Here is an 18,062-nt window from a genome sequence, read left to right as displayed (position 1 = left end):
AAGAATGAATAAAGGTTTGATAACGAGGAGTGAACTCGCTTATCCTAACCAAACTCTAAGAAATCTGATGTAACACAAATGAAAGTTAAACACTTCATTGATTCTATTCATAATCAGACAACCTGTTATAACTGTCACACTCTGCAACCTGGAAAACTGGTTGATGAATAACAAGCAGAGCCGCGTTCAGGTCCTGTTACAGTGACCACTACTGTGAATCCTAAGGGTTAGTTCCAGTTTATTGGTGCTGGCTAATTATTGTTTTATATAGTGTTTATATCTAACCTGTTATCTCCAATAAAACTGCTGTCAGTATCACAAGTAGTTGTACTCTGACCTACTCTAAAATGAGCATGTGAAACTATAAAAGAAATGTTATATAAGAGCAGTGAGTTTTCATTAATATTTATTTAACTTTTATTTCACCAGATAGATCCCGTTGAGATTATAATCTTGTTTTTCAAGTGTGACCTGCCCCTCGCATCCCCCCTGGACTCCTCTGAAATCCATCGAGTGCAAGACCACTGGTCAGACCACAGTGGGTCTGTTGAACAATGCCAGGGCCCCCCACGGACACATGAAACCCACCACCATCCCACTGGAAATGTTCCTTTTTGTTTTTTGTACATATTGTATGTATTGTATGTGTATATGTTTTGATTTTTTTTTAATCTTATTTTATATTTTTAGCATCAAACACCAAGACAAATTCCTTGTATTTACAAACATACTCACATATATGAATATATGAATGTTCCAAGCTAAATTCCATTGCTTTATTCTGACAATAACAATAAAAGATTGATAGGTTGATTAATTCATGTGTGAGGCGACCACAGTCAGTGAAATCAAATAAATCCATGATGACGACACAAGCAGCATAGGAGCTCGTAGAGAGAAACACAAGTGATTCTATAGTTTTTTTTTTAACCACATAATAAGACTGAAGCTGATTCTCTATCAGACCTAACCCTAACCTTAACCCTGACTCTGTTTAAAAGCCTCTGACTCTGTTTGGAGTCAGTGAAAGGTTTTAAACATTCACTCGAGTTCAGTAAGAAGCAGGAAGGATCCTGCTAGAGTTTCAGTGAAATCATGTGACCACAGAGAGTCCGTCCCCTTCACTGATAGAGAATATAAAAGCTCTGAGCTCTGACTCCTCTCTGCTCTTTCTGACTCAGCAGCATCACAGAGCTTCCTGACACCAACAACAAGGTGAGAGGAATGAGGAAACAGTCACAGTCAGGATTGGAAACTCTGTACAGATCGTCAAGAGAGACACTTTGATTTCTTTATTTGTCTTTAGTTACTCAGTCGCTCTTTTGTCTGTTTGTCTGTAGCTAAGATTTAAATGTATTACTCTATAACTTACCTGTATTACAGAGGAATCAAAATATAATTTTACTATTTGCATTTTTTTTAGCAGACGACTTCAGATCTCCATCACATCATCACTTCATCATCACCATGTCAACACGGTGAGTCAGAAGTTATTATACGATATTTCTTTGTCTATTTCTGCACAGAGTTCGTTACTAAATTGTTGTTCTGCCAGATGGTTGATGTGAAGCACTGCTAATGTTCCTCCGAAAAGGCTTGACAGGAAGCACACCAAAGCTATATCTCCATTTTTGTCCTTGGTCTTCTTTTATTTTTATTACAAAAACAACCACAGGTGACCACAGGTCATAAACCTGAAATGATTAACCAATATAACAGGTTACATAGAGGGGCAGTTTGTCCATAAGGCCGATCTGGCGACGCACAACCAAAGGGAATAAAAGAGGATTTTTTTCCTAACATATTCTTCCACAGTGCTACGGTGGTTGTGACAGTTCTAGACAGTTTCAGCTATATATATATATATGGCCCCAATGTGCTTTCTTCATACATGACGTGAATATAACGGCGTCGCCACTTCGCACTAGTCCCTTTCAAGATCAGCATGGCAAGTGTACAGAGCAACTCTATTGTTTCATTGAAAGAAATACCTTTCAGTCGTTGTAGCAATGAGGATAAAATGGCAACCAAACTATTAGGAGCCCCCAGACCAAATTAAAATGTCAGGCAAATTTCTACCAAAGGAAGGAAATCATATAATCGGGGATTTTCGTGAAAATGGTTTGAGCGGAAAACCTGGCTAGCGGTCTGTGACAACCTTAAATCTGCTACCCCTGCACACTGTTCCACCCTGATGGCTGCACGGCAGACACCACAGAGTGGACGGCTACAGGAGTCACCAAATAGCACCATCTGTCGTAAAAGGTCAAGAAACACGAATCCTCTGACACCCACGTGGACAGTTGTGTAAAGTTTTCTGTGTTTGGGCGGGTAAACATCGCGACACAGCTGGATGGGAGCTAAAGGCTAGTGGTGCATCATCCCAATACTGAGGTGAGCAAGAACCACCACATCCTAGCCCACCTGATCGACTGGGTCAAGTTTTTGAGCTGGCTCTTTGAGGCAAAGTTGAGACTGAGGGCTCCAACAACCCTGGTGATTTTCGTGGCCTGGTGGACTTGGTAGCATCACTGGATGAGGTGTTTGAGGAGCAGCTAAAAACCGCCACTGTTTTTAAGGGCACGTCTAAAATGGTGCAAAATGAGCTCACTCACTCACATACATGCACATAATCTTTTTACTGTTTATATTGTTGTTTTTTTATAGTTAATTTTTTCATTCACGATTATTTGGCCACTTACGTTGATTTGTGATTCAGTGATTCCTTAATTCACCTTCTGTTACTATAAATAGTCCTGTGGTGTTGCCTGGTTCTGCTCAAGGTTTCTTCCTGTTAAAAGGGAGTTTTTCCTTGCCACCGTTGCCCTCAGGCTGCTCTGGAGGTTGCAGGCTGGTTTTTGTGAAGCGTCTTGACACGATTTGTGTTGTTATTGGCGCTATATAAATAAAACTGAATTGAACTGAATTGGTGTCTTTGATTAATAACGGATTTTTTCCTATAATACGGATTAATTTAGTTTGTGTACTATTTAGGAATTTGACTGTACTACCCTTATTATTTATTTGGATTTATACAAATTATTGTGTACTTGCAGTTTATTTGTTTATTTCCAATCATACTATAAACTGATATTTTCATTGTTTGATACTGAGATTACAGCACTACATACTAAATATTTTCTATTGTGCCAGTACTTTTGTAACCTATTTGTAATGAAAAACAACATTAATATAAAGTCAAGAACTGTAAATGAATACTAATGTTTTCAATTAATATCTAGTCCCTGTCTTAATTAATGGTGAAGCAGAAATCCCTCTCAGTTCAAAGGAAAAAATTATTACCTGGCTAGTAGTGTGTGGCTAAAGGGGAAAACTTTATCTTGCAATCTAGTGCTTACATGTGGTATGATATGTTTTAATACATATCAATTAAATGTGTTCTTATGAATTAAAGTAATGAATTGCAATAAACACAGAGAACCCACATGCTTAAACACAGTGTCACAGTACCAACATTAGCAGTTAACATTACAAGCTAATGCTAATGACAACCAGTTAAGCGCTATCTTAGAACGCTAATTAGCCTAATATGCTAATCGGGAGCTAGCGAAAATGCTAGCGAGCTGGCGGCGTTATTCTAACGCTAACTACGAGCGCTAAATAACACTCTCATTCACAACATTCTCATATCACTCCTCCGTGGCTGCCTAACAGTGAAATACAGTACATGCCAATATGTTATATTTTTACAAACTATACATTGTTAGCAGGCTATTTCTCCGCTACAGCTTACCAATGGGCCGTGTGCTTCCGCCTAAACCCAGACACAACAGTCATGATTGATAACACCGGAAGTCACGCGGACTTTTCAAAATAAAATGCAGAGGTACAAAAATCTCAAAGAAATTACTCAGAGGTACAAATAATGGTTAAAGAATGAAAGTCTTGACAGCTAATACTATTTGATGGTCAAACGCATGCCTGACAGAGGAAATGTAGAGGAGAATATTCTGAATTGCTGTAATAACAACTAGAAAATTCCCTCTGGGAAATTTTGAAGGGGATACGGGTGCTAATGCCGGGGGTACCGTCTCTGTCAACACGGGAATTAGCACACTTTGCCTACATTTAGCACAATGAACTTATGGTTAGCACAGTTCTTTTACAGTTAGCCTGTGTGTGAGAGTAATGCGCGCTTTCGCACGCATGTTTGTATATTCTATCACTCTTCCTGAGTGTATCTGTAACTGTAATAACACAAAGTTAAGTTTCCTGTGTGTTTGTGTGTGCATGTGTGTGGCGCACTTGCACGCGTATGTATGTGTGTGACTGTAATCATTAATGAGCTGTAGTGCACATATTGTGAGCGTCAGACGAGGGTCCTCTTTGATTTAATGTTGGTTCCACGCACGTACGGTGAAAACTGTGGCCGCTGTGACGAGAGAGAGAACACCTCGCGTTGCCATTTTTCACAGAAAATCTGATGTCTTTTTAACATGGGAGCGGATGGGCGGAATGTTGGTCGCACTCCTCGCTCGGAAGAGCCTGGAGTCCAAACTGTAGGACATACATCAATCAAAGATGTACCATCGGAAAGCCAACACAAATTCCTACGTTTTTATGTAATTTTTATTTTTGTAGCTCCAAATTTGTGGCCGCCAGACAACTTTGAACCACTTTTTTTCGGTTAAAACAGAAAAATCCTCTGGCTAGAGTGCGATTAGAGTGCGGCCATAGGGTCCCATGTTAAACCATATTTTTCAACTTTTTTCACCCAAACGTAAACTGCGACTGCGACCAAACCGTAGCAGGTACAGAAACGCCGTTTTGTGGAAAAGAAAGCTACACTTGTCGTGCCTCGAACAAACTTTTCAGAATTTCTCTACTCCAAAGCATGGCCGAGTAATCATTCAGCAAAGCGAGCCAGGCGATTTCGGAATGTTGGCACTTTTTTCTGGCTTTCCCATTCATTCCTATCGGACGAAAATCTCACTTTTTTGTCGTTTATTCTCACCCCGTTTCATCAATCCCTTATAAAAGACATAGCACACCATTCCCAATCGGGACGCACCTTTTGATATAACATTGTACATATCGCTCAGGAACTCTGGGACAAGTAGCACGCCGAAATTTGCGCCGGAAGACGTTTAAGAAGAATAAGTATGCACAATAATAATATAGAGGCATCGCGTTGCATTGCCTCTATAATAAACACAGAGCAATAACAATATAGAGGCATCGTGTTGCATTGCCTCTATAATAAGTACGCACAATAACAATATAGAGGCCTTGTGTTGCATTGCCTCTATAAGAAACGCAAGCAATAACAATATAGAAGACCAGAACCGTAGCTGGGCCACCAGTGTCGCATTAATAACGGTCCCCAACCCATTGTACTGCTGTATGGCCTGGGTGGTCATGATGTTTTGGAAGACTTATTTGAATGTGCAGTCAGTGTTGGCTGCACATTCTGGTGTGCGGTAGGCACAGGTGTTCATACGCTACAGTGGAGTGTCTGTGTAGTGAGATTTGGCCTCCTTCTCTGTCCATGTCTAAGGTGGTCATAATGATTTGGCGGTGTGAGTGACTTATTGTTCCATTATGATGGCCAGCAGGTACACAGCTGTTGTGTTAATGAAAGCCTCCCTCCTTAGGTACTGCTGCAAATGTCAGATACTTCACTGTAAGGTGTTCCTAATAATTTGGCCACCTGTCTGGGTCAACAGTGAGCAGCCATATTGAGCAGGTACACAGCTGTTGTGTTAATAAAAGCCTCCCTCCTCATGTTCCAACTTCTCGGTGCAGGAACATGAGGTGAGGTGCACACTGAGGGCAGTGAACCTTGAAGATGGAGTGACCGGGAGGGTCCTCAGAGAGTGTGCAGACCAGCTGGCTGGGGTCTTCACTAGGATCTTTAATGAGTCACTGTCCCAGTCCTTCTTCCCACCATGCCTGAAGTCGACTACAATCGTCCCGCTGCCTAAAAAGACCACCATCAACAATCTTAATGACTACAGACCAGTTGCTCTGACACCTGTGGTCATGAACTGTTCGAGAAACTGGTCCGACGCCACATCACGTCCTGCATCCCACCCACATTTGACTTCAATCTGCATACAGAGCGAACAGATCAACAGAGGATGTCATCTGCACAGTGCTCCACACCACCATCTCCCATCTGGAACAACATGGACGCTATGCCACACTGCTCTTTGTTGACTTTAGCTCTGCCTTTAACACCATACTCCCGGACAGACTGACAGAAAAACTGCTGGACATTGGACTCCCAGCCTCCGCCTGCTGCTGGATTAGACGTCCTCTCCAACCGTGTAGAGCAGAGGTGTCAAACATAAGGCCCGGGGGCCAAAACTGGCCCGCCAGAGGGTCCAATCTGGCCCGTCAGATAAATTTGCAAAAATTACACTGAAGATATCAGCTGAAAATATTTGATAAAATAAGAAATTGCACTTGCACCTTGCACTTCTTAAGAAATTCATAGTTGTTCATTACATGTAGCTGTACTTTTTTGCACTAAAGCAAAGGGAAACATTTGGAGTTGTCCTCATTTACCAGTTAATAAGCTATTCTGTTACTGGTCTGGCCCCATTGAGATCAAATTGGGCTAAATGTGGCCCCTGAACTAAAATGAGTTTGACACGCCTGGTGTAAAGAGTCAGAGTCGGGCCCCATCTCTCAACAGCCCTCAGCCTCAACATCGGCTCCACACAGGGCTGTGTACTCAGTCCTCTGCTCTACACTCTGTACACCCATGACTGTGTCAGCACCCACCCAGACAACATCATGGTTAAACTTGCAGACGACACCACCTTAGTGGGACTAATCTCTGGTGGTGACGAGACTGTCTACAGGGAGGGGGTCCAGAGGCTGGTGGAGTGTTGTGACGAAAACAACTTGGTCCTCAACACCTCGAAAACAAAGGAGATGCTTGTGGACTACAGTAGGAGGAAGACTGACCTGCAGCCCATCTGCATTAACGGGGAGTCTGTGGAGATGCACAGCTTCAAGTTCCTGGGTGTGCACATGGATGCAGACCTCAGATGGAGCTCCAACACCTCAGCGGTTGTGAAGAAAGCCCAGCAGCAGCTTCACTTTCTGGGGATCCTCAAGAGGATCAACCTAAAGAGGGACCTGCTGACTGTCTTCTACCGCTGCTCATTGAGAGTGTGCTGACATACTGTTTATGTATGTGGTTTTCCAGCTGCACCATGGCACATAGAAAGGCACTACAGATGGTCATTAACACGGCCCAGAAGATCATCGGTCACCCTCTCCCCTCCCTACAGGACCTCTACAGCACCCGCTGCCTGAGGAAGGCACGCAGCATCCTGAAAGACATTTCACACCCAGGACACCGGGTGTTCCAGCTCCTGCCCTCTGGCAGACGTTTCAGGATGCTGAAAACAAGGACAAACAGACTGAGGGACAGTTTCTACAACAGGGCCATAGCCCCGCTGAACAAAAACAGCTGACACAATCATGTCATTTAAGTTTCACTTAAGTGCAATATTATACAGTCCTGTTTACATTCTAATTTGTATATAGTGTCCTTTTAGTTAGTTTGTTGTACATGCCTCGTTTAGTTTAGTTATTTATTGAATATTTATCTTTTGCACAAACGGGAGAGCTGTGCCTCAATCGTGCCTCGATGTATATGTTTTATGCTACCGTGTAATGACAATAAAGACTCTAATCTACCAACATTCCGCTCTCTAAAATGTGTTTTTTCAAAATAGATCATGGTCATCGAACAGTGATTGATCAAAAATTATAAGACATATCAAAACGAGGAGTAATGCACCAAAACATGAGGCTTGTGTCTACATTTTAAAGTTTAAATGAAGTCTGTAGGTGAAAGTATGCCTGAGCAGTAGACCTTTGAAAATCTTTTTTGCGTGTTTTTTTTTTTTTTTTTCGGTCGACAGTTTCTGCTGGTCTGCCTTCGTGGCACCATCACCACCTGTAGAGGGTGCACACTCACAAAGACGTACCAAATAATGGCTAATTAAATGTGGCTCCTACAAGAATAATTGTAATGCTAGTGCCTCTCTGATCTCTGCTGCGCTTCATCTGAAGCATACAAGCTCTGTTTGTTGTTACAGTCACCTAAGGTTATTGTTGACATAACATTCACAATTCAGATTATAACAGTAATACAAGCATGCACCCATGGGTCATAACAATCCTATGATATCAGCAGTGAAAATAAACTTTCCTGTTAAAAGGTAAGAACTTTTGTTAAAATCAAGGAAATTTTAATACTATGTTGCTATTTGTATACGTGAATAATAATAATATATTGCTAATTAGCCAATACCCAATAGCACATGTATTATGGAATTACAGGCAGCCATCTCATAGTCAAAGGTTTTTCACTAATAGTATTTCTGTATAAACACAGTGGCAAAGTATACTGGGGGTGCTACAGTACTCATAACATTAGAGTGTTGTTGTAACTTACACATTTATATTAAAAAATACAATACAGAATCCCCGTTTGACCAATTACATAAAATCACTGTCTCTGTGCAATTTATAGAAATATGAATAAATGGAAAAGTAGAAACAGATGAAACTACTGATGGATTTAATGAAGTGTGGAGAGAGGTGGACTTGATAAGTGCAGATGTATGTATAGTTTACTTGGGAAAGGCAAGTACTTGTGTATATCTCAAGTTAGGATGAAGACAATCTATAGAAGACAACCTATTTTATTTTATTGTGTAGTGCCTGCATGATTTATACAAATTGAACAACTCAGAATTTAATATTTAGCAAAATTTTTCACAAAGAACGGAGGACTCAAATGAGGCTTGAGGTTGCTGCAAGAAAGACACAATGCAAGAAAAGGAAGAATTATGTCATCAAAGTTGATAGCCCGAAAAGAAAAATTGCAGGACATTAATGTATATTATTTATATTTATAAACTTGTGTAAGTAGTGTTAGAGACAACTAACACATGACATATGTGGGGAAGAAAAACTATCCACATTCATTCCATGGCTAACACACAGCATTCAACTAATCATCAGTGTGCTACATAAACACCAAAGTCTTCTTTTATGCATGGTGTTACTCCATTTGTTACCAGTCAAAACTGAGAACTAACTTTTATCATGTCTTTTTTTCAACAGGAACTTTAACATCACATTAAAGTATCAGGAGATCATCTCCAGAAGTATTCGGATCTCCTCAGGATCTCCTTCTGTCTACCAGCTGAAACCAAAGAAAGAGAAGACTGGATCTCTGACTAGAATGACTGTTGGAGAAAGAAACATGAACAAGACCAATAGAACCATCTTACTGGTTGGAGAAACGGGATCAGGGAAATCTACTCTGATCAACTCTCTTTTCAACTACACCATGGGAGTGAAGTTTGAGGATAAAGTCTGGTTTCAGATCGTAGACGAGGAGGGAAGAAGTCAGTCAGAAAGTCAGACATTAGATGTGATCGTGTACCAGATCTTTGGTTTTGAAGATAAAACTCTGCCCTACTCTCTGACCATCATCGATACTCCTGGATACAACAGCACCAGAGGAATCAAAAAAGACAGTATGATCAGCCAAAAACTATTTGACTTGTTTAGATCAAAGGATGGAGTTCATGAAGTTGATGCAGTGGGTCTGGTGATGAAGGCCAGTGATAATCGACTCAGTGATCGACTGATGTACGTCTTAAATTCAGTGACGTCTCTTTTTGGAAAAGATCTGGAGAAAAACATTGTAGCTCTCATCACACACTCAGATGCAAGAAGACCTGAAAATGTTCTTAAAGCTCTTGAAGCTGCAAAAATTAAATGTGCAAAAAATGAGAAGAATCAACCTGTTTACTTCCTGTTTAATAACTGTCAGGATGAAGAAAGAACAGAGGAAGAAGAAGAAGAATTCCTGGAAGTTGCTGATAAAATATCAGTAAATGGAATGAGAGCGTTGACAACTTTTCTGGAAAAAACTGCTCCACAGAAACTGATGAAAACTGTGAATGTTCTGAAAGAACGTATCATACTGACAGCCTGCATCCAAAACATGGAAGAGAGAATCAAACTGACTGAAATGAAACAAAGAAACATCAAACAGATTAACGAAGCTGTGAAGAAACATGAAGAAGAGATGAAAAAGAATGGAAAATTCATTGTAGAAGTTGATGAGGTCTACAAAGAAAGAGAACCTATTGGTGGTGGGATGTGTGGGTTGCCTTTCACCAGAGCTCTCTGTTGTACTGTCTGTGAGGAGAACTGTCACTATCCATGCAAAGTGGGCAGGAAACCTAAAGACTGTGAGGTCATGTATAGAGGTCGTTGTACTGTTTGTACCAACAAGTGTCCTGCATCAGCTCATGTGAAGGAGACGTGGAAATATGTGACTGAGACGAACAGAGTTCAGAAAACTTCAGCAGAAATGAAACAGATGTATGAGAAGAATAAATCAGAAAAATGGAAGAAGTTGAGGCTTTTGGAAAATCTTGAGAAAGAAATGAACCAACTGACATCAGAGAAGTCCCAGCGCCTGGATGAGGCCTACCAACATGTTGTCAACCTGGAGCAGATCGCCCTGAATGTTGATTCAGTGTCCACTCATGTCCACTTGGACTTCCTGATTGACAAGATGAAGGAGAGAGGAGACAGAGAGAAGGTCCAGAAACTGGAGAGAATTAAAAACAGAGTGGATGAAGGAACCAGAGCAGCACTGAAATACATGAAGACTAAACAGGATCTGGAAAATAAGTTAAAGACTTATTGATTGAAGTGGCCAATGTCATTCTGATTTTTCAGCTGTCAACACTCTTTAATTGTGAATAGAATGACTAGTTGGAATATTTCACATAACTCAGTGGAAGTATTTCAATCATTATATGTTGCAAACTGTAAATGGGTTTTAGGTGGTTGACATAATCTTTGCGCTAGGACCTCGAAGCATACCCATTTATCATGCTTGTTTAAGACAGTTTCATTGTAACATCTATTAGAGAATGGTGATGAGGTTTGTATCAGTAATTTACAATGAGTATAAAACCTTTTGCGATCAAAGCAACGGACAACCCCAGGATGATGGGAAAATTAGAACAGATTATTATTATTCAACATTACCACATGGTATAAACCACGTGTCAGAAGAGGAACGCTATCAGATCCATGAACACAGGTTTAACAAGGAGTTGTAGATCTAAATCTTAATCTAAATGGAATGACTCGTTGGAATATTTCACATGACTCAGTGGAAACATTTGGATCATTTTATGTTGTTGTGATTTTTTTTAATTCACTATATTCTGTTCTTCACATTCAATCGTCTCCTGGTTGAAGCAGTTTTCTGTGAATCTGGAATAGAATCTCTGCTTCATGAAACTATTTTTTTTTTGGCTGTTGACCCCTTCATTTTGATTTTAGTGAGATTCACAGAACCCAAATAGGTTTCATACTTTAACTGAGTTATGCAGTCAATCCCCAAATTCATGTTCTTTGATCATGATTTTTGTTACTTGCTACTAAACTATATAAAAAAACTGTTCAAGTGTATTTTGATGTAAAAGTGTTTGGTAGTAATTAGAATGTTTTAGTGAACAACAATAAAAGCCCTGTAAATATGATGTTCCATCAAAATGTAACAGTACCCACAATCCTCTCTGCTCCACTCTGTCATGCTGGTGTTTTTTTTTTATTATTATTATTTTACTATATTCTGTTCTTCACATTCAATCGTCTCCTGGTTGAAGCAGTTTTCTGTGAATCTTGAATAAAATCTCTGCTTCATGAAATCAATTTGTTCAGAGTGTCTTCACTGGGTCATTAGCTGCTTTTCAACTTCTGAACTATTTTTCTGTAAATGTTGATGTATTTTAACTGTACATACTTTTACTTGTGACATACTTAATCATAAATCACAGTCTACACTGAGCTTTGGTTTTACTTACAGGGGATTCAAGGAACATTTGAAGCTGTTGTGTTTTTGTTTTAGCAATTGTGTAATCTTAAGCTTTAGTGGTTTTGGTATTAAATAAAAGTACTGAACAGATATCATGGGTCATTCAATGTGTTATAAGGTGCCCAATATTCTATCTCTGATGTACAAAAAACAGTCAATAAGGGAACAAAATAGAGGTTTCATTGAAATGGTCAGTGTAATGCTAGTGTGGCAGGAGTAGGTGTGAGTGTGTTTGTGTATGCGTGTGTACAGTACGTGTGATGTGAGTTGCCAACAATGCCACCTGGGATTCTAGCCCAGGAAATGGCCCTACAAAGGCCAACACAGGTCCAGAATCACACCAGGGCCAGAGATCCTGGTTTCACATTTAACAATTGTAATTTAACAAAATTATTAAAATCACTAAAATAAGAGTTTGCAGGGTGGAAAAAGTGCACCCAGATGGAGCCACCACACTAGCGGGAGAAAACAAAAGATACCAACCACAGCAGCAGGGAATTCAACGGAGATAAATACAAACTAAACCACCAGTGCACTGCAACAGAACTGTGTCAAACACCACCACCAGGGAAGGGTTGCCGCTCGCTTGGACCCAGTACCTATGGTAAAACAAGAAAACACGAATTAATATCAGGCACAGTGTGGGGACATCTGGGGCATCTCAGTTAAAAAGGAAAGGGAAATCAATTACACAATTATTAACAGAAGAGAAATATCAAAACCAAATGATAAAAATAATTTGTATATATCACAAAAAAAGGGAAACAATCCAATCTATAATGAAGGCTTTAAGCAAATTAAGAAAAGAAACGCAATCCTAATAATATAGCTGCATGCACCAATGAGGGGGTCCAAGACATCGGCCATGGGCCATAAGGCTAGACGAGAAGTTTCGAGTGAAACGGCGAAGGATTGGTGGAAATACGAGCTGACTTCCTGGTTGGCAAAGAAAATGCCAATGAGTAACTTTTGTGTGGTTTAGTTTGAAGAAAGTCTGTGCCAATTTTCGTGAGAATCGGACAAACTTTGCGACCCGTGAAACTTTTTAAAGGTTCTTGACAAAATCCAATATCTCGGACAAATTCTTGCAATTGCGTGCAAGGTTTTGCCAGATCCTGAAAGGGGACATTCCACAGTATCAGCAGACATGAAAATTTACTATGAAATCCTAACACGTCGAGAGAAAAGAGCAAAAATGCAAAAATGCAATTTGTGAATTTCAGCGCCCCCTAGTGGCCAAATGACACCAAACTGTTATCGCGCATTTCGGAGGGAAGTCAAAGTGTCGCCGATAAGAGCAAACTTCCTGTTTAATGGTGTCGCCGCCGACAACGATTGGCTAACACGAAAAAGTTGCCATGAACTATGAATGGGGCACCCTATAGTACCTGTGGATGTCACAAAGTCATTTCAAATATAAACCCATCAGGAGATATGAGCATAAAACATGTTTATCTATTAACAGTGCCCCCTAGAGGCCAAATGACACCAAATTCATAGTGTCCACTTGGGACTGGGTCAGGACCCATATTGCCAAATGTGATGTCAATATGTCACACCAGATATGAGCTCATATCGAACACGGCGCCTTCGCCTCTGATTTCGATTGGCTGCAGCGGACGGACAAAGTGGAAATGAAAAAACCCATCTAGTAACTTTTGTGCGGCATGCTCTGAAGCTCTAGTCTGTGCCATTTTTCGTGAGAATCAGACAAAATTTGCGACCCGTGAAAACTTTTGAAGGTTTTTGACAAAATCCAAGATGGCTGAAAATCTATCATGACACATTTAGACGTCATAGGGACGGCTGAACTCAGCATGATCCAAGGATCACAAAGATTCCTTGTTTGTAAATTTCGGGCGTACGGTTCAAAAGTTACGTGTGCAAATGTACTTCCAACTTTGAGCCATTGGTGGCGCTAGAGCGTACTAACTGGCAACATGTAACTCAGGCAAATTAAAGATCCTACTGTCCTTAATCAATGTGCAAAATTTCACAACTTTTTACCATATGGTTCTATGGGCTGCCATAGACTCCAATGGCAGAAGACGGAAGAATAATAATAACTAGAAAATTCCCAAGGGGAAATTTTGAACGAGGCAATGCTGCTTGTGCCGACTAATGCCGAGTTCGACCTATGGCAAACATCTGAGGTGGTCATGATGTTTTGGCAGGTTGTCTGAGATCCAGCATTGTGTCGGTAGAGAGACCAGAACCACAGCTGGGCCCCGAGTGTCGCATCAATAACAATCCCCGTCTCATTGTACTGCTGTAATTGCCTGAGTGGTCATAATGTTTTGGCAGACATATTTGAACGTGGGGTCAGGGTTGGCTGCTCAGTTGGGTGTGTGGAAGGAGCAGGTGGTCATTCGCTACAGTGGGGTGTCTGTGGAGTGAGATTTGGCCTCCTTCTCCTTCTCTGTCCATGTCTAAGGTGGTCATAATGATTTGGCGGTGTGAGTGACTTAGTGTTCCATTATGATGGTCAGCAGGTACACAGCTGTTGTGTTGATGAAAGCCTCCCTCCTTAGGTACTGCAGCAAACATGATGAGCAGGTACACACCTGCTGTTAATTAGCCCCTCCTCCCTATATGATGCTGTCACGATAAGCTCCTCCCTCCTCCTCCGTGCGTGTGGGTTTTGTAACCATGGTTACGGCCCCTCCCCTGCTCTCTTACAGTTTATATAAGAACTTTAGTTCTTATGTAAGTGGGGGGTAGCTATCTCTGTACCCTAGGATTTGGCCTCCGAACAAATGTTCATAACTCCCCAACGATAGGTCGTACGGGGAAAATGAATGCATTGTGAGCGCCAGACGAGGGTCCTCTTCGATTTATTGTTGGTTCCACGCACGTACGGTGAAAACTGTGGCTGCTGTGACGAGAGAGAGTACACCTCGCGTTGCCATTTTTCACCCCAAATCTGACTTTTTTTTTTAACATGGGAGCGGATGGGCGGGATGTTGGTCGCACTCCTCGCTCGGAAGGGCCTGGAGTCCAAACCGTAGGACATACACGAATCAGAGATACACCATCGGAAAACCAACACAAATTCCTCCGTTTTTATGTCATTTTTATTTCTGTAGCTCCAAATTTGTGGCCGCCAGACAACTTTGAACCACTTTTTTTCGGTTAAAACAGAAAAATCCTCTGGCTAGAGTGCGATTAGAGTGCGGCCATAGGGTCCCATGTTAAACCATATTTTTCAACTTTTTTCACCCAAACGTAAACTGCGACTGCGACCAAACCGTAGCAGGTACAAAAACGCCGTTTTGTGGAAAAGAAAGCTACACTTGTCGTGCCTCGAACAAACTTTTCAGAATTTCTCTAAGCATGGCAGAGTAATCATTCAGCAAAGCGAGCGAGGCGATTTTGGAATGCTGGCGCTTTTTTCTGGCTCATTCCTATGGGAAAAATCTGTCGCTTTTTTGTCGTTTATTCTCACCCCGTTTCATCAATCCCTTATAAAAGTCATAGCACACCATTCCCGATCGAGTCCCAAGTCTTGATATATCATTGTCCATATCGCTCCAGAACTCTGGGACGAGTAGCGCGCCGAAAAAGCTACGGAAGAAGAATAAGAAGATTAAGTACGCACAATAGCAATATAGAGGCATCGCGTTGCATTGCCTCGATAATAACAACAAGAAAACGTAGAAAAAGAATGGGTTCCAGCAGCTTTGCTGTTTGGACCCCCAATAATAATAATAAGAATTATAAGAAAACGCAGAAACACAATGGGTTCCTCGCAGCTTCGCTGCTTGGAAAAATAGACTTCAGGCAGGTTATTATGGAGGCCTGAGCCAAGGAGAGATTGAAGATGGTGGTGAAGACCTGTGTAAGCTGATCTGCACAGGCTCTGAGTATTTTCCCAGGAACCCTGTCAGGTCCAGCGGCTTTTCTGGGGTTGACTTTGCGGAGCTCATTCACATCCTGTGATTCACATCCTGTGACCCAAAGTGAGTGAGTGGGAGCTGGTTGAGGTTGGGGTTGTGGGGGTGTGGCTGCCGATTAATGGGTTGGGATCTCAAAGCATGCAGTAAAGTTGTTCAGCTCCACCGCCGTGTTGTTCTGCCCTCTCTGACATTGGTAATCACCTGGATGCCCTGCCACATCTGCCGTGGGCTGTGATTAGAGAGGTGATCCTCTATTTTGGTTTTGTAGTCCTGTTTGGCTTTAGTAATACCTGTTTTCAGGTTGGCTCTGGCAGCCCTGTACAGTATCGCCCAACCTGAAGGCGGTGTTGAGGTCCTTGAGGAGCATCCTGACCTGGCTGGTCATCCAGGGCTTCTGGATGGAGAAAATCCGGATGTGTTTATCCACTGTGACATTCCCCATGCAGAATTTGATGTAGGATAGCACAGCCTCTGTGTGTGCAGCCAGGTCCTGCTGTTCAAAGATACTCCACTCAGTGTCAGCAAAATAGTCCTGGAGCTGGAGAAGTGCATCTTCAGGCCATGTGGTGATGGTCTTAGTCAGAGGAGTGGAGCTTCTTCTGAGGGGGATGTATGCAGGGGTAAGGAGCAGAGAGAGGTGGTCTGACTGATTTAGGTGTAGGAGTGGTATGGCTCTGTATGTTTGTTTAATGTTAGTGTAAACATGATCTAATGTGTTTCTCCCTCTGGTTGGACACTTAACATGCTGGTAAAATTTAGGGAGGACAGACTTCAGGTTTGCTTGGTTAAAGTCGCCTGCAATAATGTGGACACTGTGGGGGTGGACCTGCTGGGGTTTGTTTATGGTGTCTGATAGGACCGAGAGAGCTAAGCTAACGTTAGCATGTGGTGGTATGTATACAGTTGTGATTAGCACGACTGTTAGCTCTCTCGGCAGGAAAAAGAGACGGCATCTGATGGTTGTGTACTCTAAGTCCGATGAGCAGTGATTATGTGTGGTGAGAGTGTCACTGGCCCAGTTATTGTGTATGTAAGTGCACAGACCACCGCCTCTACTCTTACCGGAGTCTTTTTGCGGTCCCAGTGGTGAGCGGTGCGGTCTGCCAGATGTATGGCTGCGTCGGGGATCTGCGGGTGAAGCCAGGTTTCAGTTATGATAGAAACACAACAGTCTCGTACATGCCGGTTTCCCTTGGTGAGAAGTTCCAACTCGTTCATCTTGTGGATCAGCGATCTTGTATTGCTGACAAACATACGCAATAGTCGCAATTGCAGGCCAGGGTGGCATCCTCGCTTTTGCTTCCTCTCCCTCCTCCGTCTCCGCCTCTTGCCGGTGCCAACAACGATCCACGGAGCTCCCGGTGGCCTCGCTATCTCTGTTGGGATGTTGTATGTGCATCGGGATTCATCTGTTATGGCGACGTCCTGAAGTTCTTGCCGGCTGTAGTGATGTGAAGCGGACACATAGAAGCGTGTAAATGAACATAAAACACAAAGTACCAGTGTGATCGCGGAGCCGTAAGCGCCGCCATGACACAGGTAAGAGTTCATCAAAACAAACAAACAAGCACAAAAAAAAGAAGAAAAAACAAAAACAGTCATCGAGAGACAGTATAAGTGAAGAGCGGCAGTCTATTTCAAAGCCAGGAAGAAAAAATGTCAGAGGAGCTTGGCTGAGCCGTCTCGGAAATCTGGAGAAGACGACTGAAGACTGAAGAAGTCACCATGTGAACCAGTGTGAAGACAAAATGCACTGCTGCTGGAGTCAGTGATCATGATGTGCAGTCTATTATTTTGCTTTGTAGATCCCTCTGATAATGCTAATGCTAACAACACTCTGAATGAGCTTCTCAACATCATCAGTGAACAACAAACTACCATCCTGATGGACTTTTTTATTGCAGTTGGGGATTTTAGCCAAATAAAATGACTCTGTGCTACACAAGATTCACCAGCATGTAAACATTTAAACCAGAGAGTACAGCATAGTCAACAAGGTGCATACAAATGAAAAAGGAGCCTACAAGACCATCCCCACCCTCACCTATGCCTCTTAGTATCTGTCCAGCTAATGCCTGTCCACAGACCCAGAGTAAGGATGGTCAAACATTTCCGAGGCTGAACAGATTATGGCCCGAAGACGCTACCTCTACACTACAGGACTGTTTGACACCACAGACTGGAACATCTTCAAGGACACAGCCACCTGAAGCTATCAGAGCTTTACACAGAGACTGGATACATTAGCAAGTGTATGGACAAGG

At 41.9% G+C, this 18,062-nt stretch overlaps 1 protein-coding gene across 2 annotated transcripts; it reads left to right on the top strand.

Annotated features, from left to right (window-relative positions):
• The first annotated feature begins 1,165 nt into the window (after positions 1-1,165).
• On the top strand, positions 1,166-11,992 carry LOC124996279 (septin-2-like). Of its 2 annotated transcripts, none has more exons than XM_047569113.1 (3): positions 1,166-1,215; positions 1,424-1,478; positions 9,115-11,992. In XM_047569113.1, the coding sequence occupies exons 2-3, from the start codon at positions 1,468-1,470 to the stop codon at positions 10,718-10,720; spliced, it is 1,617 nt and encodes a 538-aa protein (XP_047425069.1). In that variant the 5' UTR covers positions 1,166-1,215; positions 1,424-1,467; the 3' UTR covers positions 10,721-11,992. The 2 variants fall into 2 exon arrangements, with proteins under 2 accessions (XP_047425069.1, XP_047425071.1); XM_047569115.1 differs by having other exon boundaries at positions 1,186-1,215; positions 1,427-1,478.
• The last annotated feature ends 6,070 nt before the right edge of the window (positions 11,993-18,062 follow it).

This window comes from Mugil cephalus, chromosome 19, assembly GCF_022458985.1.
Source record: "Mugil cephalus isolate CIBA_MC_2020 chromosome 19, CIBA_Mcephalus_1.1, whole genome shotgun sequence".
Classification (NCBI taxonomy): Eukaryota; Metazoa; Chordata; class Actinopteri; order Mugiliformes; family Mugilidae; genus Mugil; species Mugil cephalus.
This window is presented reverse-complemented; position numbering and strand designations above follow the sequence as displayed.